The sequence below is a fragment of the Prionailurus viverrinus genome, chromosome D2 (assembly GCF_022837055.1).
Source record: "Prionailurus viverrinus isolate Anna chromosome D2, UM_Priviv_1.0, whole genome shotgun sequence".
Taxonomy (NCBI): domain Eukaryota; kingdom Metazoa; phylum Chordata; class Mammalia; order Carnivora; family Felidae; genus Prionailurus; species Prionailurus viverrinus.
Window position 1 is genome coordinate 59,349,593 of NC_062571.1, and position 23,656 is coordinate 59,373,248.

Consider the following 23,656-nt stretch of genomic DNA (forward strand, 5'->3'; position numbering starts at 1 on the left):
GAAGGTATTTTGCCCTAAATCCTTCTTGTTGTGATTACAAGTGTGTAGAAATACCTACTATTTACCTGACAAGACCTATGCGTGAAATCAAATCCTCCTCATACATCAACATCAGCCTGTCTAGCCTGAGTTCACCAAGGCCCCTTGGAAACTCTAGACTGGACTGTCGACTGACTCCCTGTAAGTAGCCCAATTCCTTCCAGTTCTGGTTGGTGCCTGGTACTAGGAAATTTCCCTTCTTCTTACTGGCCTGTTTCAATCCCATACTTCTGACGTTCCCGCATGCCTTCTGCTGGGATATTTTCTTGAACCTGAGTCTTGACACTGCATATCTTGAGGCAGGGTTTAGAAGACACCTATGAGCCATGAAGTACTTTCCAGTCATCATGCTTCTATTTTATCAGGACAATTTGTTCTAATTATAATTTGGGGCTTGTATATATACTCTTTCTTTTAAAGAAGTTTTATTAAGATATAATTCACATACTATAAAATTCATCCATTTAAGCGTACAGCTCAGCGGTTTTTAGAAAACAGTTGTACAGCCATCACTGCAGTTTAATTTTAGAATATTATCATCAGCTCACCCCCAGCCCCCAAAACTCTGTGCTCATTTGCTGTCACTTTCCAGACCTAAGCAACCACGACTCTGCTTTCTGTCTCTATTGATTTGCCTGTTCTGGAGATTTCATATAAATGGGATCATACAATATGTAATCTTTTGTGTCTGGCTTCTTTTATTTAGCATGTTTTCAAGGTTTATCCACATTGTAGCATGTATTCATTCCCTTTTTATGGCCAGATAATATTCCATAGTATGGCTATTCCATTTTGTTTATCCACTCACCAGTTGATAGACATTTGGGTTGTTTCTACTTTTTGGCTATTATGAACAATGCTACTATGAATATTCTTGTACAGGTTTTTGTGTGGACATAGGTTTTATTTGTTCTGGGTATATATACCTTGGAGCAAAATTGTTGGTCATATGGTAATCTTATGCTTAGCATTTTGAGGAACTGCCAAGCTGTTTTCCAAAGTGGCTGCACCATTTTACATTCTCACCAGAAATTCATAAAGATTCTAGCTTCTCCATAGTATTTAAGTACTTGTTCTTATCTGTCTTTATTTTAGCCATCACAGTCGGTGTAAAGTGGTATCCCATTGTGGCTTTGCTTTACATTTCTCTGGTAACTAGTGATCTTAATGAACTTCTCATTTGTTTATTGGCCATTCATATATCTTCTTTGTAGAAATGTTCAAGCCCTTTGCCCATTTTTGAAATTGGGTTATTTGTCTTTATTGCTGACTTACCAGAGTTCTTTATATATTCTGGGTACAAGTTCCATATCAGATATGGTTTGCAAATATCTTTTCCCATTCTGTGGGTTATCTTTTCACTTTTTTGATGCTGCCCTTTGAAGCACAAAGGTTTAAAATTTTGATGATGTCTAGATTATCTGTTTTTGTTGTTATTTGTACTTTTGGTGTCATTTCAAGAACTATTGCCTAACTCAAGGTCATGATTTCCTCCTATTTTTCTTCTAAGAGTTTTATAGTTTTAACTCTTACATTAGGTCTATGAGCCACTTGGGAGTTAATTTCTGTGTATGGTTTAAGGAAGAGGTCCAACTTCATTCTTTTGCATGTGAATATCCAGTTATCCCAGCCCCATTTGTGGAAATAACTATTCTCTCTCTATTAAGTTGTCTTGATACCCTTATTGAAAATCAATGGACTATGTGAGGTTTCATTTCTGGATCCATTTCTGTATCTTCAATCTATAGGTCTATCTGTATGCCAGAGTCACACAGTATTAATTACTGTAGTTTTGTGGGTTTTTTTCCTCCAAGTATAATTGTTTTTTAATAAAGAGAATTACAAAGGATGGAAAAATCAGCTCAGAAAGTCCAATTACTTCTTTTTTTTCAATGTTTATTTTTGAGGGAGGGAGGGAGGGAGGGAGAGGGAGAATGCAAATGGGGGAGGAGTAGAGAGAGGAGAACAGAGGATACAAAGCAGGCTCTGTGCTGACAGCAGCAAGCCTGATGTGGGGCTCAACTCACGAACTGCAAGATCATGACCTGAGCCGAAGTCGCACACTCAGCTGACTGAGCCACCCAGGCGCCTCCCAGTTACTTCTTTTCATAGATCGATTTTTGGAGAGAGTAACATCAATTTTAAATACTATTACATAAAGCATGATGGAGAAAAGAAATTTTGCTTTATAATTAGAAAACTCACAATAAAACTTGCCACACGAAACAAAAACAAAAACAAGCCATTTTGAAAATAAACAGTCCATGCCAAGCTAGTATAAAATGAAACCAGAAGTCTTCAAAAAGAAAAATTCTTCCTTCCTTTTCTCTCCTTTTTATGGTTTCTGAAATTGGTGAAACTCTAATTCAAAGGTTGCTGAGCTGTTCTGATTTGGCTCCTTTGGTATTTGTTTTTTCACTACTCTTGTCCTTGGATTTCTCTTCTTTCGTAACATCTACTTTTTTTTTGCCGTTTCCTTCTTGTCTTCTTTGCTTCTAGCTTTCTTTACTTTTTCTTTATGATAGCATTTCTACAATCTCCTTTTCCTTCATCCTCAGAACTGAGAATCCCTCATCACAAGCTATCTATTTATCTGATGTTCAAATAGAAATTCTCTTATCTGAATCTTCTCCATCTTTGTCTTCACTGTCTTCCTGAACAGCATCTTCTGGAATAGTTTGAATCTGGATGCCACGTGCATGAGGTAGCATGTGTAAATTTTTGAATAAATGCTGTTTTATCTTTTCCATAAATTCTGTGGTGTTCTGGTTTGTCATGTTTGAAGAACTAATACGCAGTTTGAAGACTGGTCCAAAATATTCAAAGTAATCATTATGTGGCAATTCACTGGAAACTTCACAATTATGGGTGGGCTGCAGTCTTACATGTTCAATATCAAGCAACATTAGATTATCTATCCCCCCCCCCCATCCCAAGCATCAGTTAATGGTAAATTGAAAGTTTTTACAACCGCTACACATTTAGCATGACCTTTGACCATCAGATTGAAGCAACCAAGTCTCACCAGTGAGTCTACACCACACTGTAACTATAGCACTAGGCTGATACATCTCCATCACTTTTGAGATAATAAGCTTACATAGCTGCCCATCTGACTCATCATCTATACCGTCTCTTATTGGAAAATTGACAAGAGTATTTGCCTTTTCTTGCACCAACGTCCCTCAAGTCTCCTGTTCCAGGTAAGTGTTCCCCATATTTATGGAAAGATACAGTCATTATATGGTCTGTTACATAAAAAGCTTCTTGAGCACCATCACCATGATGAATATCAGTAATATATAAGACTCTCTGGTGATACTTCAGTAATTCAAGGGTGGCAAGTACAGTATCATTAACATAACAGAATCCTAATTCTTCAGATTTCTTAGCATGATGTAATCCTCCAGCCCAGTTAACAGCCATATCGGTTTGAGGTTTGTTTGACTTCAAAGCCCCAAGTACTAGTTGAAAGCTGACAAAACTCAGAGTCCATGAAACTCTGGGCAATTGTCTCCATCACTAAATTTCTGCATCTGCTTACGATACTCAGACATATTCATGTTACCTGATCTTATTGAATGCAGACATTTGAGATACTCATCACTGTGGTATTTTGTCATTTCTTCAGCTGTGGTTTTATGGGAACTGTATATTTTCATTTTTCTATATAACCCATAAGTTCACAGCAAGTTATGGGTCATGAGGATTCTATGAGATTCATAGGCTGACCCTGTCCCTAATAATAATTTCCAATGTCACCATCTTGGTAGTAGACTTTCTTCTTGCCACCTTCCTAATAGGAGGCCATGTACTCCCAGGCCACAGCTGGCTCCCAGCTCTGGCTCCTCCTCTCCCTCTGGTGCTGTGGCCTCAACCCAACTCAGGGTTGGCAGTGTGGGAGAGAAGGGCAGGCTGAAAGGTGGAGAGAAGAGGGTGACAGGAGAGCTCAAGAGCACTTAGTGTATCTAGTAAAATATTGACAGTGATTATCTCTGTAGGGTAACATTTTTATTTTTTTGGTTTGCTTTTCTGCATTTTCCATTTTTTATGTTGAACACTTATCATTGTAATTAGAAGCAAAACGTATCAACTGTTATTTTTGAAACTACCAATAAAATGATTGAATAGGATAACAAGGAAAAAAAAATGTGTGCTGACCAATCCTAAGTTGTCTGTATGACGTTATGGGGAATAATAACTGGGAGCCAGCCAACCAGCTCCTGCACAGAGGCAAGGATATGTGGGGCTCTGAATTTCAGAGGGGAAGAAAGAAGATAAAGTGACCAAGATCTTTTCGATGGCCCCTGGCTTCAGGAATCAGAAAATTAATAATGGTTAACAGTTTGCAAAAAACAGAAATGGGTACATTTTGTTTTGGAAAAGTCTGTAGTACAAAGGGGAGATCAACAGACAAAACTATGCAAAAACAAATTCCTTGGTCAGCTGGTGATATATGACACCTGAATTGGACTTTCTTTGGTTTCTTTAAAAACTTGCATTGGGGGCACCTGGGTGGCTTAGTGGGTTAAGCATCTGACTCTCAGGTCAGGTCATGATCTCACAGTTCATGGGTTTGAGCCTGTGTAAGGCTGTGTGTGCTGTTGGCGTGGAGCATGCTTGGGATTCTCTCTCTCCCTCTCTCTGCCCCTCCCCCACTTGTGCTTTCGCACTCGCTCTCTCTCTCAAAATAAACAAACAGTAAACAAAAAACCATGCATTATACTCAATTACCAAACACAAAATAGTTCCTGGATGACTTACCTGATCTTACTGGTGTACGAACTTAAATGGTTTCATCCAGATTTGGAGAATTGTAACAATTTGATTTGATTGACTTGGCTATCACCAGTGCATTACTTATTTATGCCATAAACTCAGTGAAGCTAACAATTGTCCAGAATGTGCATGTGTATGACTTGGGTAGATTTATTTGTAGTAACCAAGGGAAAAAGGCACAAAGTATTGTTTACCTGAAGCTGCTATTTTTATCCAAAAAGTGTCCTGGATCAAACTTCTCTGGGTTGGGAAACTCCTTGCAATTGAAAAAGACCAAAGACAGTAATGCAATACAGTAGTACCCTGGAACCAAGAAATGGAGAGTGAAATGGTACTTTATCACATTTCCCCTTGGTTCATAAAAAAAACTAACACTCTTAATTACAATGGATTGAAAAGGCCTGAGCACTCTTAAACTTGTCTAATGAGTGATCTTCTAGAGTTATGGCTATTTTACACACTCATACATTATCTTTTTTTTTTTTTTTTTTTTTTTAATTTACATCCAAGTTAGTTACCATATAGTGCCACAGTGATTTCAGGAGATTTCTTAATGCCCTTTACCCATTTAGCCCATCCCCCCTCCCACAATCCCTCCAGTAACTATGTTTTGTTCTCCATATTGAAGAGTCTCTTATGTTTTGTCCCCCTCCCTGTTTTTATATTATTTTTGCTTCCCTTCTCTTGTGCCATCTGTCCTGTGTTTTAAAGTCCTCATATGAGTGCAGTCATATGATATTTTCATACATTATCTTTTACTGAGTAATAAGATTGTGCTCAGTGGGAAGAGCAACGTCATGGTCAATGTGCAATGATTAATTGTTGAAAAACCAGGGTTTGCAACCCATATTGTCTAGACGTGAACTTTACTGGAATTGCTGCCTCAAGTCTGGAGCTTACATATCACAATTTTTTCTTTCTGAATTCAGATGTGAATGGAAGAAAATGAGACATGAAATTTTATGAATCAAGCCCACTTCCCTCACTTGTAAAATGGGGTGGGGTAACCAAAACAACACACTTTCTTCCTCTTGTGAAAAGGTTTTTATGAAGATTAAATGACAAAATATAATGATAGCCACAATTTATACTGGACCCATCACATTTACCTGACACTGTGCTTAGCTGTTTAGAAATCTCATTTACTTTTCACTTCAGCCACGTCCAGTAGGCTCTTTGTTCACAAGTGTAAATGAGGCAACTGACATTCAGAAAGGAAAAATAATTTGAGGTTAGACTTTTAGCAAGAGGCACAATTAGAATTTCACCCAAATTCTGATTATAGAGTACCGCTATTTAAGTGAAGGCTTTCTTTTACCATTTTTACTTTATTTTGTTTTTCCTTAAACATTATTTTATGATTACTGGAGTAGGTGTTACATGCACATGGTATAAAATACAAAAAAAATATACAAAAGGGTATAAGGTGGAAATGAATCTCTCTTCCTATACTCTTCTGGTTTCCTTCTTGATGTAATCACTGTTACTCACTTATGATATATCCTTTGGGAGATAACTTATAGATTAAAAAAACAAAAAGACACATACATACACATCCCCATTTTCACACAGCAGCATCCTATGGCATTCTGATGCTTGCTTAGTATCCTACTTTATTAAAATAAGGGAATTGTAAAAAAAATCTTTTTAAATGAACATTCAGGGATATTCCAGTCTTTAAATATCACAAATATTGCTATGATGAATATTCTTATTTGGGGGGAATTACTCATGAAGGATAAATTCCTAGTCGTAAAAGTGTGTATTTGTTTGAGCCACCAAGAATACATTTCCATGTAAACCCCCCCCATGTGAAGTAGGGGTATTTTTTCCAACTCCCCCAGAGTTTTCTAACCTCCATTGAATAATCCATATTTTCCCTCTAGGTTACAAGCTTTCGAAAAGGCACCTTTATCATGTACTAAGTTTCCATATATAATTCATTTCTATACTTTGACTAAAGAAGCTACAGTACACTACTTCAATAACTGTGATTTTTTACTTTAATATTAGGTAGGGCTGTTGTGACTGTTCTTTTAAATTTTTCCCTATCAAATTTGGGATGTTAGTTTAGATCAAAAAAATATCTGGTTGATATTTTTTATTGAGATCTCATAAATGTATAAATTTGATTTTGGGATAATTGCTATTTCTTCCTTCCCATAGAGTAAGTTAATTTATTATTATACTTCTCTTTAACAGTTTAATGTTTTTCTATAAATCTTGAGATTTCTTGTTTATTCCTAAGTATTTTATCCTTGTTTTTATTTATTTTTTAAATGTTTATTTATTTTTGAGGGGGATGGAGAGAGAGAGAGAGAGAGAGAGAGAGAGAGAGAGAGAATCCCAAGAAGGCTCCATGCTGTCAGCACAGAGCCTGACACAGGGCTAGAACTCACAAACCACAAGATCTTTACCTGAGCTGAAATCAAGAGTTGAATGTTCAACTGACTGAGCCACCCAGGCTCCCCATCCTTGTTTTTATTATTAAAAACTTGCCTTCATTATGTTTATTTATTTAGGTTTTATTTTAAATAGGGCAGCAATTTTTTTAAATAATAAATTTGTATCTAACCAATGAATAATTCTCTTTTTGCAATCATGTTCAGATAATTTTCTTGTATTTCCCAGGTACAAATTATATCATCTACAAATTTGCCTCCTTAAATTTTTTTATCTTGTTCCCTTTTTCTACTTCTAGTAATGGTAGATAGACATGTTTTATTCTTGATATTAATGGGGATCCTTTTATAAAGTATTTTATCAATTAGGATGATTTGAGAAATATGTTTTCTCTGGCTAAAGAGGTATTCATCTATTCCCATTTTACTAAGGACTTAAAAAATTTTAAATGGGTATTAAGTATCAAAAGCATTTTCTGTGCAAGTGAGACCATCATGTGATTGCCTCCTAAATTCTATTTACGTGGTGAATTTTACTAAACTAGATTTCCTGGTGTTAGACCATTCCTGTGTTCCTAATTATCCTCACTTGGTGGTGGTGTAGTGTTTTTAATGTGATGCTAAATTATGTGTTGATATTTTCAAGATCAGTAGCTGTTTCTGTTTTGTAGTGTTTTGGTCATGCTTGCCACCTTTTCTTCCTCTTCTATTCTTTGGAACTGTTTAAATGTAAAACCCAACCCCTTGGGGCACCTAGGTGGCTCAGTTGGTTAAGCGTCTGACTCTGGTTTCAGCTCAGGTCATGGTCTCAGTTTGAGAGTTCAAGCCCTGCGTCAGGCTCCTCGCTAACAGCGCTGTTAGTGTGGAGCCTGCTTGGGATTCTCTTTGTGCCCTTCCTCTGCTCACTCTCTCAAAATAAACAAACTTAAAAAAACAAACAACAACCCAACACCTGTTAATCACTACAGAAAACGGACTACATCCTCAGTGTGCATGTAAATGTTTTGGTAAATGTCAAGTGCTCTACAAATATTAACTGTTAGAGGTAGCAATATCCCAAATGTCATGGCATGTGAAGTCTGGGGAGAGAATTTGGGTTAAAGGTTGACACTTGGCTTGATTATCTTAGAGCTACAGACACATTTTCTGTCTCTTCTTCCTTTTTTAAATCCATCATGAAAAATCAGATTCCAGTTCCTATGTGATTCTCATTACTAGAAATTACTGCTCCCTTAATACATTCTGTATGAGAGTGGAAGGGGACCCTGGAAACCCCAGATCAGCCTCCCCTACTCTAGGAAGGGAGAAATGCACCCCAACAATTACCATGCACAAATCATTATGCTAGGTGTCTAAACATATGCTGCTGAACCCACTGAAGAATGCTGTAAGGATGTATAAACAGGCTCAGAGATGTTAGGTAACTTCCCATGGTTACACATTAAGTCCTGACATAGACACTCTACCCTAATCTCTATGTCCTTTTTCCTCCACTACTCCCTTTCTTGCATTTCACATTCACCCTTTTGTTCTCTCATGAAACAAAACTCACCAATGCCTATGGGCCGGGTCCGAGCAATAGATACCACTCCAAAGAAGAGCAGAATCATGGTCTCTACCCCGAAGAGCTGAACACTTGTGAGAACAGACATGAAACAGGTAATGGGAGATATGTGAAATAGTACAAAGACAGAAATGTGGAATGCTGACCTGAGCCAGCAGTTGACCTTTCTGAAGACATGAAGACTCACCAGGAGTTAGCAAAGGAAAATTAGAGCTATATGTAAGGGGGAAAAATGAGCCAGGTGGATGGAACAATATATGCAAAGGGGCAGAGAGAAAGCACATTTAAGGACCCAGGCTGGAGAGGTCAGTGGGAGCCAGATGACAAAGAGCCTTGTATGCACACATCTGGGATTTATTAACCCCAAAGCAACGAGAAGCCACAAATTCTAATTCACAAAATCCCTTCCTCCCAGCAAGAGGCAGAAATCACTTAGTTCTAAATCACTTCATCTTAATACGTAACACTTAACACCTGAATTAGGTAAACTCCCCTGGTCTGCAGCAGCAGATGTAGGTTACCATGGGGTTCGATTCCACTGGAACCCAGGTAAAGGGCTGCTTTCCCCAAAACTCCCCCTTACTGAGCCCCGCTGCCCCAACATCACTGTGAAATTGTTCCCTATGAGGGAACGGTGAGAGCTTGGAAAGAGCAGGTCCAACCCTGGCTTGTGGACTAACACCTGAATTAGTGAAGTCAGTTCTAGTTTGTACAATTTGCCCTTCCTCCTCCTCAGTACAATTGTCTCTTCCCTTCCTCCCTTCTTAGACTCACTCAGAAAGGGCATGACGTTCCAGCCTCCCTTTCCTCTTCAGCTGCTGGCCATATCCCACCAAGAATCAGAACATTCCTTGTTACATTCTGTGAGTCAGGAAGAGCAGAAACCCTGCTTTCAAGATTCTTCTACCCAGGAAACAGTATTCTGAGAAGAGTGTAAGAAAAGCCTCTACAGTTGAGTTAAGCTAGTAAATAAACTGGCTACCTAGTTGAAATGGGCAAGACAGCCTTAGGGGCATGTGAAGACAACAGACAAGAATGGAGACATAAGGAAAAAATACAAATCACTGATAGTAAAATAATTTTATTTAGTTTCTTTTTTAAAAAAGGTAGCATTTCACATATAAATTTAGACTTCAAGATTACAGTGTGTATTTGCCAAAAGGAACATCCCTGCAGGAGGGATAGACTTAGAGCCTGAGCGAGCGCTGGGAAGCACACTCCAGGGAGAGTTTAAGTGGAAGTAGTTTCTTTACAACTTCACAAAGCTAGTTCCCTGTTCCTCAACTCTGCCACCGGTGGGGGGTGGGGGGGTAAGAAAACCCACATCCAACACTTTGGGGCAACGGCTTTTAGCTTATGGGAATAGGAAACATCTCTAGGAATGAAAGCACAAAGGTCAATGACCCAAATTTCCCACAATAATCATTACCTATCTGCAGCAACAATACATGACAGGTGAAGAGTTTATTCTTCTATTTCAAAGGTTCTTTGAAGGAGAGCTAGAGAACATAAAGAGAGTGTATATAATAAGCGAAAATGAAAAAAGGATTCTCTCCATATTACAAATGCCTCTCTAGTATAAGGCCCAGGGAAAAGCCCCACTCAAATCTGGGATTCCTTCCCCACAGAAAGTGTTTGGCACAACCCACAAGCTGTCATGAGACTGACAGGACTGACAGCAAAAAGGTTTCTGGAAGTGGTCCCATGACTTTTCTGTCTGGCTTGAACACAGTATTCATGAAAGGTGTCTTAACAAGCTACAAACTCAGGCCTATGTTTGTATGGGGCACACTGTTTCAGGAAAGCTAATCTGAAGGGGAAAAGGCCCAGATGAAATAGGTCTCCCACAGCCACAGGCAAACTCATAACTCACTCTGTCATCCTCTCAAGGGAGACTAAATCCCCTGGCTGCCCAGGAAGTCAGTGGAATCCTGACTTCCTAGGGAGGGTGAGAGCCAGAGAACAACTTTGATTTCAGAATCTCAGAGCAAGGAAAAAAGGAGACAAAGATGACCAAAGATGCTTTCTAAGTTACTCTGTCCCATACTATGTAGGCTCCAGAAGAACAATATTGAGGAGAATCAGTGTGCTAGTAACCATGGCAGCCCTAGGATTCGGCCTTCAGGTAGAGGTACTGGGGCAAATAAATGTACCCCAAATCCAGTTTTACAAATAAAAACTTCCTGCAGTTATGATACAATACTGTGCAGTGAACAGCTGGGAACTGTATGCTGCTCTTATTTCCGGTTAAAGCCCTGTCCCGCTCTTGGCCAGCCAGAGCTGAGAAGTGACACATAAGGAAGGAGTGGCTAAAAGTCAGGCACCTTAGTTACAAATGGCCTGGGGCAGTGATGCAGATAATCATCATCCAATGGAGAGGAAGCGGGGGCCCCAGAGCTGTGGTGCAAAGCAAAGGTTTCATCTTACCCAGAACTTCAAACCAAGCTCTCTGAGCCTACTAATGCAGTAATAACTAGTGATTAGGAATCCCTGGCTGGGTGGCAAGGTACATATCTCAGCAGGCCACCAACTCAACTATAGGGAAAAAAAAGGTGCAAATAATATCAAGTAAATCATTGCTCAAGTGGAAGATCATTTCCTGGAGAACTTCAGTGGACTAGATGCTAATCACATGGATGAATGCTGGAACTGGACCCCAAAGAAAGCCTGGGCCCCAGGCGTGATTGGTCGTCTTTACACTTACCGCATCCTGACATCTTCTCTGGCCTCTTATGTCTCGAATGGCCAAGCACACATTTCCCCGGGGACCAATGTAAACATTATTCAATAGATCTCAGCTTAGAAAAACACAGCTTGTTATATAATTGATGTCTAACATTCCAGTGCAGGCAGTATCTTAGCATCAGACTTTCCCGGATTTATGAGTACCAGTTCAGAAGGGAACACACACAGGATACTTGATAAACTGTGGCTGAAGACATTTGGGTGCCAGACAGTTGGTTCTACCCTGCAATCAGTTGATAAGCCAGGGCTATCACAGGAGAGGCAGAACAGACAGAGCACAGGTTCTCTGTGAATCTGAAGAGTCATACAACCATTGTTCCCACTTAACCCCTTGGGCCACATCTTGATATGGGAGTACATTTCCACCTCTTGCATCAACCTGTGCTCTCCTTGTTTTGGATGGGGCTCTCTCCAGAGGGTTCAAGAGCCTCCTTAGAGAGGAGAGAGCTTTTTCTTCCAGTCCTAACATCTGAATATTTTGAAGCACAAGAGGAGTCCATGAACATGCTAGGGATGTTGCTGCCAAAGTAGATCTTACTGTTAGAAGCAATGGCCTGGTACCTTTTGAGCTCCAGATATTCCGGGGTCAATTTGTGCTGTGTGGGGGCAAACAAGAGCAAAGGCATCAGGACACTTCAGTGCAATAATCATCCGTCTCTTCCCTTACACACATTTCCCCTACTGCTCTCCTGAACATCAGTACTCGACTCTGAGTCATTGCCAATGATCTTCTCTCACTCTGAAGTGTGGCTATCACATTAACAGCTGTATTTTAGACTTGAAGTTCCTTACACAAGCTCCTGTCCTAATGTAGAGAGAAGTTGTTCATTTAAAAAAAAAAGGATTGAGGAGATGGGTTTGGGGAACAATGGTAACTAACATTTCTATAGTGACTTGGGGCCTGAAAAATGCCTTCATATATACTTTTATATTTCATCTAGCTAAGTTCAACCTAGAATTAGTCTGGAATCTCTGTAGGTTCTCTTAAGAGGACAGGTCAATGGATGAGAATGGCAGAGCTTCAAAGGGGCTAGGCTCATATCCTTATAATCAACCATTTGTGATTCTGCTTTTCTTGACCACATTCTAGAAGTGGAAAAGATCTCAAGAAATCACCTGATCTGTCCTCTTGCCTCTACTTAGAAGCTAGATGTTTAAACTGATTGTGATAGATGTTTGTCAATCACCATATCTGTCACAGTTTTTGTTTTTAAATTAAAATCATGGTGCCAAGATATATCCAACCAAAACCTCTCAGGGTTTGTTATTAAAACTAATTTCGAATATTCCTGGAATATACTTCCCCCAAAGCCTTTCCCTAGTAATCCTCCCCTCATTGCAAGTCCCTGGCCTGTCCTCTAGGCCAAAGCCCATCTTGACCTTCATAGTACCCCCCCCCCCCCCCCCCCCCCCACCAAAACACCTTCCACTCCCTGGGTCTACACTCTCTCCAGTTGATTCACATCCTCTGCTGAAACTGCCATCAAATATGGTCACAGTGCATAACCAAATTACCTCCTAATGCCTTATTAATATAATATCAATATCCAAATAGCATTTTTCAAAATGGCATAAAACTGCTGTCCCTTTCAGCATAAGGCTAACCTCAAGGACAAGGTCTTGATACTTGTGCCTGGATAGCTTCTCCCATAACATATTTGGATTGCTAGTTTTATTATTTATTTATTTGTGTTTGTTTGTTTGTTTTTATTTTTGAAGGAGAGAGAGAGAGCACGAGTGAGGGAGGAACAGAGAGAGAGAGAGAGAGGGAGACATAGAATCCGAAGCAGGCTCCAGGCTCTGAGCTGTCAGCACAGAGCCTGATGTGGGGCTCAAACCCACAAACTGTGAGATCATGACCTAAGCCAAAGTCGGACACTTAACCAACTGAGCCACCCAGGTGCCCCTGGATTGCTAGTTTTATAAACTAAAGTTTCTCACCTTGCCTCCATCTTGACCAAATTCCATTGTTTCGATAGCGCTGTGTCTCCAATATGTTAAATTTACTTCTAAATTTATACTGGATTTCAAAGTACTGACAACTCTCACTCTATCAACCTATCATATCATGCCTTATCAATTCTTCTGAGCCCAGAGCATGTTGTTCCTTTCTAAAATGAAAGAATTTAAGACCTGTGTATACTTTAAATCTTGACTCTAATCCTTCAAACCACACCACTTTGGCAACCTCTTTCTCAACTCTTTCAACGTTCTAATCTGCAATGTTCTCTCTGCAATTAATAACTTTATCAACCTTGGTCATATTCTTCCCTTTTCAGAATACACAGGGGTTCTAGTTGCCTCTTACCAATTCCTGCTTACTAGGCCTGCATTCTCTAGACTTAAATTAACCCGAGTCTCTATACAAAAACCGTTCACCCATTTCACCCAACCTCCTACCTCCAATTGTCACATGTGAAATTCCTCACAACTAGAATATTTTTTAAATCCAGTAAACAAGCAGTATTCAGTTAGGGGCATTTGGAAACGTGTGGGGGGCGCGGGGGAGAAGGTGTTGACTGTTCAAATAATCGGTGAGCACTACTGACACATAGCAGGCAAGGGTCAGGGATGCAAAATAGTCCATAATGCATGAGATACCCATGTCTTCAACAATGAAAAAGTTTGCTACCTCAAAATGCCAAGAAAGTTTCTGATGAGAAACACTGCACTAAACGAACTTAGCATCTATGCAAAGCTACCTGGAAAGCAACTCTAAATGGACTTTACTCTTCTCTTGTTACTCCTGTCATTCCATGAGAAGATCCTCACCTTTCCTGATTACTAAGCCCTGACAGAGCAGTACAGATGGATAGTTTATAGCATTTGACCTGTGTTTATATAGATTTGTCCGCTATTGTCCTATCTGCCCACTTTTACAAGGAACTACACAAAGGTCTCTCCCCATTGAGTGTGCAATATGACTTGATAAGTGATTGGTTGTTTCTGGAGAGTATGATGGTAACTACCAATCTTTGACACAGGATAAATCACCTCTATCATATTAGAGCCCCCCAACAAAGAAAAGCAAAACCCCAAACACTATATTATTAGGAGTGTGGCATGGAGAGCCAATCACCTTGTTTGAGGTGGCATATTTGTGTGCAGCGTAATACTCAGCATCTGCCTTCGCCTTCTCTCGGGCCAGGAATGCGGCATCTAGCAAGCAAAATAGAGGCAAGAGTGTTTAAAACAAAGGAAAGTTGCAATCCACTTCCTCAGCTGTGTAAGGGTTCACACACTATGTTAAGTAGGGCTCTCTTTTTCCGCTGCCTGATATTTTGATCACTTATTTTATTCATTTATTTTTAAAGATTTCATTTTTTTTAAAGTAATCTCTATACTCGACACGGGGCTCAAATTTACACCCAAAGATCCAGAGTCATATGCTCTACTGATTGAGCTAGCCAGGCACTCCTCAATCACTTACTTTAAAGGCATGTAACAACATTAGCAGTTTTCAAAACCCAGTCCCCAGACTCTTTTCCAAGGAGAATACTCTCGTCATTGTTAAAGAACTTTCAGCTCATCGGAGCCTACTTCATTTTTCACCTAAAGCTGCTCCTTCTTTTCTCTACCCATCATCACCCAAAAAGCCTCACACCCTACCCATGTCTAGGCTTCAAGTAAAACAATGAAGTCCAGACATGAAAGCTCTGCTCTATATATTGCACTGTCCCCATCCCCTCCAAACTGGATCCAGAATCAGCTAATGTAGAATGACAGGACAGGAAGCAGCAGTATACAAGCAAAAGAGGTTGAATGTCTGGTCTTCAAGACTGTGAGCTCAGAACGTTAGCATCTCACTATATGAAATCTAGGAGTTTGAGAGCCTTTTACGAAAACTAAGGCTGCTTTTTTCCTGGCTAAATTTTTTGTTATATTTTTGATTGACAGGTAGGAAAGAAACTAGTAGTGGTGGGGGTTTCTTATGCATTCTTTACAACTGATTATAGGTAATTCTCATATTTTGTCTGCCTGAGGACAAAGTGGTAGCTAATAAGCCACAACTTAAGGACAGAAAATGAGCAATGAGTTGCCTATAGTCACAAACCAACCAAGAGCTAAACATGTAATGGTAATTAAAAAAAATCTGTCTATGAGCATAACAGGGCAGCCACTTCCTCCAGACCAGATTATTCTGTCTATGGCCTTCCCACCCACCATAATCAAGAAATCAGTCTCTGAAGCAGAGAGGCAGTTCAAGATAGTCAGAGCCTCTTTTCTCCCTGATGTACCTTCAATTTCAGAAATGCGCTTTTCAGTTTCTTTCTCCATCACCTTCTGCTGAAACCGAATTTTTGCCACTTGTGCAATCTTCTCTGCTTCTATAATTATACACAAAAAAAAGATACATTCAAAAACATTTCTCTAGGTCTGGAAATACTTAGCATCATCAGCATATAGTTTTAACACTTAGTCATATAAGGTTTTATGGGCTGTTTCATTGTTTTAAACATCCAGACTGTACACAACTCAACAGAAAAAAGGGAATTTATTTCCTATTTCACTGTTGACAGTGCTGGTTTTGTGGGAAATGGGAGGGAATACAAAAGGTTAACAACAGTTTCAGTCCTTCATGGGATTACACAGCAGCGGTCCACAAACTAATGGGGAAAATGATACTTCGTGAAAGTACTCAGAACAAAAACAAAGCAACATAAATGCATGGCAACATAGGACAATCTTATAAAACAGCAGGAGAAAGAAGGAATAAAGAGAAGTTAAACCAAGAAAGGTCTTCTGGAAAAAATCCTAAAGAAAATAATGGACATGACCTAGGAGGACATGGCAAAAGGAGTAAAGACAAGAAGAACAAACGAACAGTCACAATGAAGAGGTCATTATGGAGCCAGCTGACAAGAGAACAAATAATTAGAATAGAAAGAAAGCTAGAAGACCTCCATCTTGAGTAATGGGCTAAAGAATTTACCTTTAATATACTCAGGATCAACTGTTGAAGTTACCAAGAGGGAAATGACAAGATGAAAATATCAGAGAAGGAGAATTCTGACTGTGGTAGAACATAAAAGAGAAAGCAGGCTAATTCATCTGACACTGTGAAAACAAGTGTTGGGGGTGAACATGTTGGTTGCAGCAGACAATTATAGGCAGGGAAAACCAAACACCCTCAAGTACACCAGCGGCCTAACCAAAAGATCCAGGACCAGGGAAGAAAGACTCTTATTACACTTTTAATTCAATCACTGCAATTCTTGAAGAACATTCTCAGTTCTTCTTTTCAGCCAAAGAGGATGAGTATTTTAACACATCTTATCTCTGTCCCTGGGGGAAGAGTATAATAGAAAAAAAGATTTCTAAGTGTTTTCCTATTTCCAGAAGATCCAGTATCCTTTAGCATTGACCCCAGCGCATACTTCCCTATTTCCTCATTAGCATAAAATCAACTTGTATCACCCCAACTCCCAAATAGACTATGACGTTCTACTGGAAATAACAGAAGGCATTTGGAGCCTATAGCTATAACCCAGAGAATCGTGTCTCAACATAGGGAAATGGTTGTGGTCATCCCACTTAACGCTACTCTCTGATGTGTAGAAATAAACCAATAAAGAGCATGAGTCAGGTTCTAGTTCTAGAAAAATGGTGAAATAGAGTAATGAGAAAAACCCCCAGCTAACAACACCTTAAAGTGCTAGACAAAATGTAACAATTTTTTTTTAATGTGTGGCTAAGATGCTAAGAAAGAATGAGAGATCCCCAAGACACATAAGCAAAGGAAGAGTTGAGAGCTGAGAGCTGGTATAGGAAGAGCTGAGAACTTAGACAAGCAAGGGAGATGGACCTGGATTGTTGCCCATTCATGGCCAGGAGGTGACGCCTTGAGAACTGTATAAAACTGAGACCACTAATGGGCTTCAATTCCACTGAGACTAAAAACCTCTACCCACCAGCCCAGTGAAGAGAAGTAAGCTTGTCTCTACCTAGACACACCACAAAGACAGAGAAAAATTATGAAAGTAAGAAGACAAGAGGAAGCCAAACAAAAATGAAATAATATCACCACAGTGACAGAAAAAAAGTAAGTTTTGTTGGGCTTAGAACTGTAGGCTAAATTACTAATTCAAGAATGAAATAAAATCATTTCAGACTAAGGAAGAATGAGTAAGTTATCCATTCCTTAGCATTTATTGAAAAAAAAACCAAAACAAGAGTAACAAACTAGTAGAAAAAAGAATGAATTGCCAAAAACAATGGAGAGGGAAAAAAATTAAGTAACGCCTATAGATCAAAATGGATGTTTACTGTAAGAATAAATGATAATAGTAATAATGAGGGAATAAAAAGAACATAAAACTAAAATATGAGGTAACTATGTAAAATTGAGGGACAGTAATAAGAATTAAAGCATTCTACGGTTTTATGAGGATAGAATGATTAGCTTTAGATTCTGTCAAGTCAGGTATGCTTATTAACATTTTACAGGTAATGACTAGTTATAGAAACATTCTAGAAACAATATAAAACTTCCAATTAAGTAAAAGGAAGAAAAGAATAAAGAAAATCCAATCAATTCAATACCAATCGGAAAAGAGAAAAAAGAAGCAAAGGAAAAAAATGCGTGGTGAATAGCACAAAACTAAATGATACAAACAAATCCAAATATAGCAGTAACCACAATAAATATAAAAAGACTAAACTCACCAGTTAAAAGACAGATTCTCACATTGGATAAGATAACAAAATCCAGCTATATGCTGTTTACAAGAGACACACCTAAAACATAATGACATAGAAAAGTTGAAAGTAAAAGGATGGGAAAAGATACATCAAGAAAATAACTAACCATGAGAAATCTGGCATAGTTATAATTTCATTAGACAAAACAGATCTTAAGCCAAAAAGTGTGTCTGGGATAAAGAGGGTTATTACATAACAGGAGCAATTCTCCAGGGAGATGTAACAATCCTAAATGCTCTTAATGATACAGCTCTAAAATATGTAAAGAAAAAAAATTACAAGTCAACAAATCTACGGTCATGGTGGGAGATTTTAACACACCTCTCTCAGTAACTGATAGCTCAAGGCGGCAAAAATTAGAATACAGAAGATGTAAACAACACAATTCATAAGCCTGACTGAATGGATAAACAGAGAAAATTTGCATCCAACAAATAAAGAAAACACATTCAATCTTTTCAAGCACACAGAGAACATTTACCAAAAAAGTACCATGTACTGATAGGCCACAAAGCAAATTTCAACAAATACTTAAGAATCCATATAATAGATCATATTTTCTGACTATCATGCAATAACATTAGAAATCAACAATAAAAAGGTAGCCCCCTAAAAACCCAGAAATTGAAAAATATACTTTTAATACTTCATAAGTGAAAGAAGAAATCACAATGGAAACATTTTACAAAAATTAAAAATGAACACCAATAAACTACATTTCAAAACACGTGAATAGAAAAAAAGAAAATATGTAATCTTACATATTTCAATCAGAAAAGACTGAAATCTAAAGAATTAAGTAATTCAAGAAGTTAGAAAAGAACCAGTGAGAAAACTCAAAAAAAGAAGTAGAAGAATAATAAAAATAAGTGTAAATAATGTAATTGAAAAGTAAGAGACAAAAGAACCAAATCAAAATGCAGTTCTCTGAAAAGATGAATAGAGTATCACAGACCTCTGGCAGAAGTAATCCAGCAAAAGCGAAGGCACAAAAAAACAATACTAGGAATGAAAAGGGGCATGCACATTTGGTAGCAGATTTTAAAAATTATAAGAGAATTCTGCAAATTTATGTCCCCACGTCTGAAATTTCAGATGTGAAACAATTTTCTAGAAAAGTATAACTGCTCAAACTTAAAGAAACAAGTACCTGAACAGACCTATAGTTAGTACAGAAATTAAATCAACAGGCTAAATGTTACCACCAAAAACAAGCATATGAGAGAGCACAAACCCCACCAGACCAAGATGGTTTTTTACAAGAGTTCCATTAAACCTACAAAGAGGAGATAATAACATATTTTATACAAAATATTCCAGAACACAGAAAAAAAGAATGCTCTCCAAATCATTTTGAGGCTAGTGGAACCATTAAAAGAAGAAAAAACAAACAAACAAAAAAAACCACCTGACAGTACAAGGAAAAATTATAAGCTGAAATTTATAAAAGTAAAAATGAAAACATATAAAAGTAAAAATTTTAAAGAAATTATAAGCAAGACATATAGAGAAATGTACTGAGGTATATCTCCTATATCATGATCAAATGGGTTTATCCCAAGAAAGCAAAATAATTCAGGAAAAGAAAATCTACTAATATAATTCACCACATTAAAAGCTTTAAAAGGAAAAATTAGAAAAAATATACATAGAAAAAAATTCTAAGAGTTTTAACAGTCATTTATGATAAAAACCTCTTGGCAAGCAAGAAACAGAAACTTCATGAACCTGATAAAAGTTAAGTACAGCAAACATCACTGGGACTATTTAAAGTTAGGAACAAGACAAGAATACTTGATGCTACCTTTCTTTTCAACACTGCACTTTAAGTCATAACCTTGAAACCAGGAAGATAAGAAGAGTAAAGAGGTATGGGACTACAAAGGAAAAACCAGAACTGTCCTGATCTGAAGATAGTTTGACTGCTCACAACAGGAGACTATTAGAAATAATAGCATTTTCAGCAAGACTACTAAACAACAACAACAACAAAATGAACAGCATACCTATAGAAAAGCAAAAACCAGTTAGAAAAATCCTTCAAAAAAGATCCTATTTATAATGGCAAAAAGCTTGAGGAATATATAGGAATAAATCTCTAAGAAAGAAAGTGCCAGAACCTTAAGAAGAAAATTATGATACTTTTTGAAAGACACTTCTCATAAATGGAGAAATAAAACAGACTTATAAGACTCAGTATAAGTCTGAGTAAATAAATAAACAATTTAATTAATCAATTCTCTCCAAACTGACATGTATAGGTAATGTAATTACAATCAAACCTCAACACAGCATTTTGTAGAACCTGACCCGGTTCTAAAATTTATATGGAGGAATAAAGGGCCTAGGATAGCCCCAGACATTTATAAGAATATTTAGGAAGAGTAAAGCGAATAGTTAAGGAGAAACTTGCTCTCCCAGATAGCAAGACTTAACATAAAAAGCAACAGTAATTAAAACAAGGTAATTCTGGAGAAGGATAGACCATGAAATTAGAACAAAATAGAGACCACAGCAACAGAACAAATTATATACAGTATCTTGTTATATGATAGGTGTGGTATTAGAAAAAAGTAGAGAAAATAATGAACTTTTCAATAAATAGCCTAAAATAATTGGCTTGCTATTTGGAAAAAATAAACTGAATTCCAACATCACACTAAACCCTAAAATAAATTCCAGATGGACTCACGATTTAAATATGAAAAGCAAAACTTTAAACCTTTTAGAATAAAATTATTACTTTGGGGTTGGGAAAGAATTCTTAAACAGGATAGAAAAAGCACAAATCAGAATGGAAAAGACTGATGAATTTGATCACATGAAAATTAAATATATATGAATGTCAAAGACATCACAGAGTTCAAAGGCCACAAAGTGAGAGAAGATATTTCCAATGCATAAATCTGGGACAGGATTAATATCCAGAAGATACAAAGAACTTCTATAAATCAGTCCAAAAAAAGTAATCAAATGGGCTAATAATATATTAACAAGCAATTCACATACAAAAAAAGAAACCTGAATGGCCAATAAACAATATTCAACTTTACTAGTTATCAGAGAACTACAAACTGAAATTACATGATACATGTCCACCAGCAAACTGACATAAAATTTAAAAGGTCTAATGACTCCAAGAGTTGAGGAGGATATGCAGAAATGGGAATCAATTATGGCAGCAAATGAACCGGAACTCAAACCCTGCTGAAGAGAAGGTAAAATGGTAGAATCACCACTGGAGAGCAATTTGGCAATACCGTATGTTATAAATTTGAAGATGTATGTACCCTATGACCCAGCAATTCGACTTGGAGGTGTGTATTCCAGAGTAGTGCTTCTTCAATTACCTATGGAAGGAACAGCACCCTCCCCCCCTTTTTCTGTATTTCAATTTGTTAGGAAACAATATTTTATAAATTATAATAAAAATTAATTACTTGGAAAAATATTAAAAACAAAAACACAGGGTCCAGTTTTTTATTATTAGACATAAAATTACTATATAATACTATAAGAATTTCTAAGCACTCATTGTCAATTTCTGTCATCTCATTATGGATCAGAAACAAACAGCCGATGATACAGGGCAGTGACCAACACTACATGTTGAGTAGCACTATCACAGGAAAACTCCAAATATGTGCACAAAGACACATGGACACTGGCGTTACTGCGGCACTGCTCATAGCAAGGAAAAACCAGAAACTACCTAACTCTTCAACGGTAATTCATCAGAATGAACTGAGGTCCACTCATAGAATGAATGCACAGCAGTTAAAAATAACCAGATCTACACATACCAATATGAATAAAACTCAAACAATGTTGGTACGATAAAGGCAAGCTGTGAAATAAAAGGTAGAGTCTGATACAATTTTTAGGGTTTAAAACAATCCTATGAATTATTATTACGTAGTTATAATAAAAATATAAAAATATGGACAGAAAGATTACACAAGCTTTAGAGCAGAAGCTACTCAGAGAAGATGGGTCAAGAAATAGGACCAGGTAAGAGAACACAGGGGGCTTCCAACAGATATATAAATTTATTTTGAAAGAAAGTATGACCTGAAGGGATGTGGCAAACACTAAGCCTTCATTTTATTATTCTCTGTACATTTCTGCATATTTGAAATAGTTTACAAAACACCTCTTAAACTTTCAGCATCCCAAGGAACAAACAACTGACAGCCTAAGAGGTCAGTCCAATACACAGTCTCCTGGAGTGTTTGGGAAGCCTCTGTGATTCATATAAGGTGTAAGCAATCCCGCCGTACTGTCGGAGAGGGCAACATCTAGCCATCCAGATAAAACTAGGTACATGTCAACAGCAAGGATGCATGCTATAAACATGAGCTTTGGCCAAAAAACTTCCCATTCTTAAATTGTATGAACAAAAACTCTACCCCACAGAGGCCAGCGTTTGTCCAAAAACCCTATCCATTTTCCTTGTCCTTGAAAAAAGTAGCAGTAGCAGCCACACATGGTCGCGAGCCAAACCACTTCATTAAGTACTGGCACCATCAGGTTTTAAAGGCTGTAGGGCATCTGAATGTACAAAAGAGTTTCCAGAATTCTCCACTATGTATGATGCAATCTTATTTGATCCCATCAATATCCATCATCAGACTGACAAAGAACAGGACAAGCTCGTAACACATGTACTTTAAAAACAACCAATTCAGAAAGAAATCAAAGTACCTATAACAGCCTTTTTCCTCTCTGTCTCAGCTTCTTTCTCCACAACCTTTTGTTTCTGTGCAGCTATAAGAAGTTTTGTCTTTTCAGCCTCCCTGTGAAGCAAAATATTATAAAAATTAGAAATGATGTGCAGTCACAGGCAGTAATTCTGACTCTATGGTGGGTCAGAGAACCATTTCAACACGAACTTTCTGATCCACTATGGTGCCAAGAGAGGTGTTACCTTATTTTACTTATAATAAATCTGAGGCTGAAAGGTTAAATGATTTGCCCAAAGTCACCCAGATATAGGCATCAAATTTATACATCTGAGTTTAGTCTGACCTTTTCCTCTAACTGTATCATGGAAAGGCCTGTGATCTGGAAGTACCCGGAGGATATAAATGGTTCTTTTACTGTTAGGCCTCCAGCTAGCCCATACAGCACTCTGGGCCAAATAGCAAAATGCAACAACCTCTGGGCAGACGCAATCCCTCAGGTACATGGTCTGACAAGCAGAATGGAGCTGGATTTCAGCCGCTCCTCAGGGCACTCTTTTGCAGTGGCCCTGCTTGTTGTATGGAAGACATAATTAGGTGGCAGTTATTAGGTAGTGAACTAGTGCTCAATGTAAAGAAGACTTTTCTGAGAACCTGAGTGCTCTAATAATGGAAATGGCTGGCCTATCACTAAGCATGTACAAGTGGTGATTGGGTGACCACATGGCAGAAAAAGTATAAAA

At 37.9% G+C, this 23,656-nt stretch overlaps 1 protein-coding gene and 1 pseudogene across 5 annotated transcripts in view; both read right to left on the minus strand.

The window, feature by feature from the left end:
* Window positions 1–2,018: 2,018 nt before the first annotated feature.
* On the minus strand, window positions 2,019–11,493 carry LOC125147613 (histone deacetylase 2-like; annotated as a pseudogene).
* Window positions 9,850–23,656, minus strand: part of ERLIN1 (ER lipid raft associated 1) — a 35,843-nt gene continuing 22,036 nt past the window's right edge. For 4 of the 5 annotated variants that reach the window (XM_047825072.1, XM_047825071.1, XM_047825070.1 and 1 more), the window contains exons 9-12: window positions 22,936–23,027; window positions 15,768–15,857; window positions 14,609–14,688; window positions 9,850–12,125 (exon numbers count right to left, since the gene is read on the minus strand). In XM_047825072.1, the coding sequence (XP_047681028.1) occupies window positions 11,904–12,125; window positions 14,609–14,688; window positions 15,768–15,857; window positions 22,936–23,027 (484 nt within the window). In that variant the 3' untranslated portion in view covers window positions 9,850–11,903. The remainder of the gene's footprint in view (window positions 12,126–14,608; window positions 14,689–15,767; window positions 15,858–22,935; window positions 23,028–23,656) is intronic. The other variant, XR_007145307.1, reaches the window with a different exon arrangement.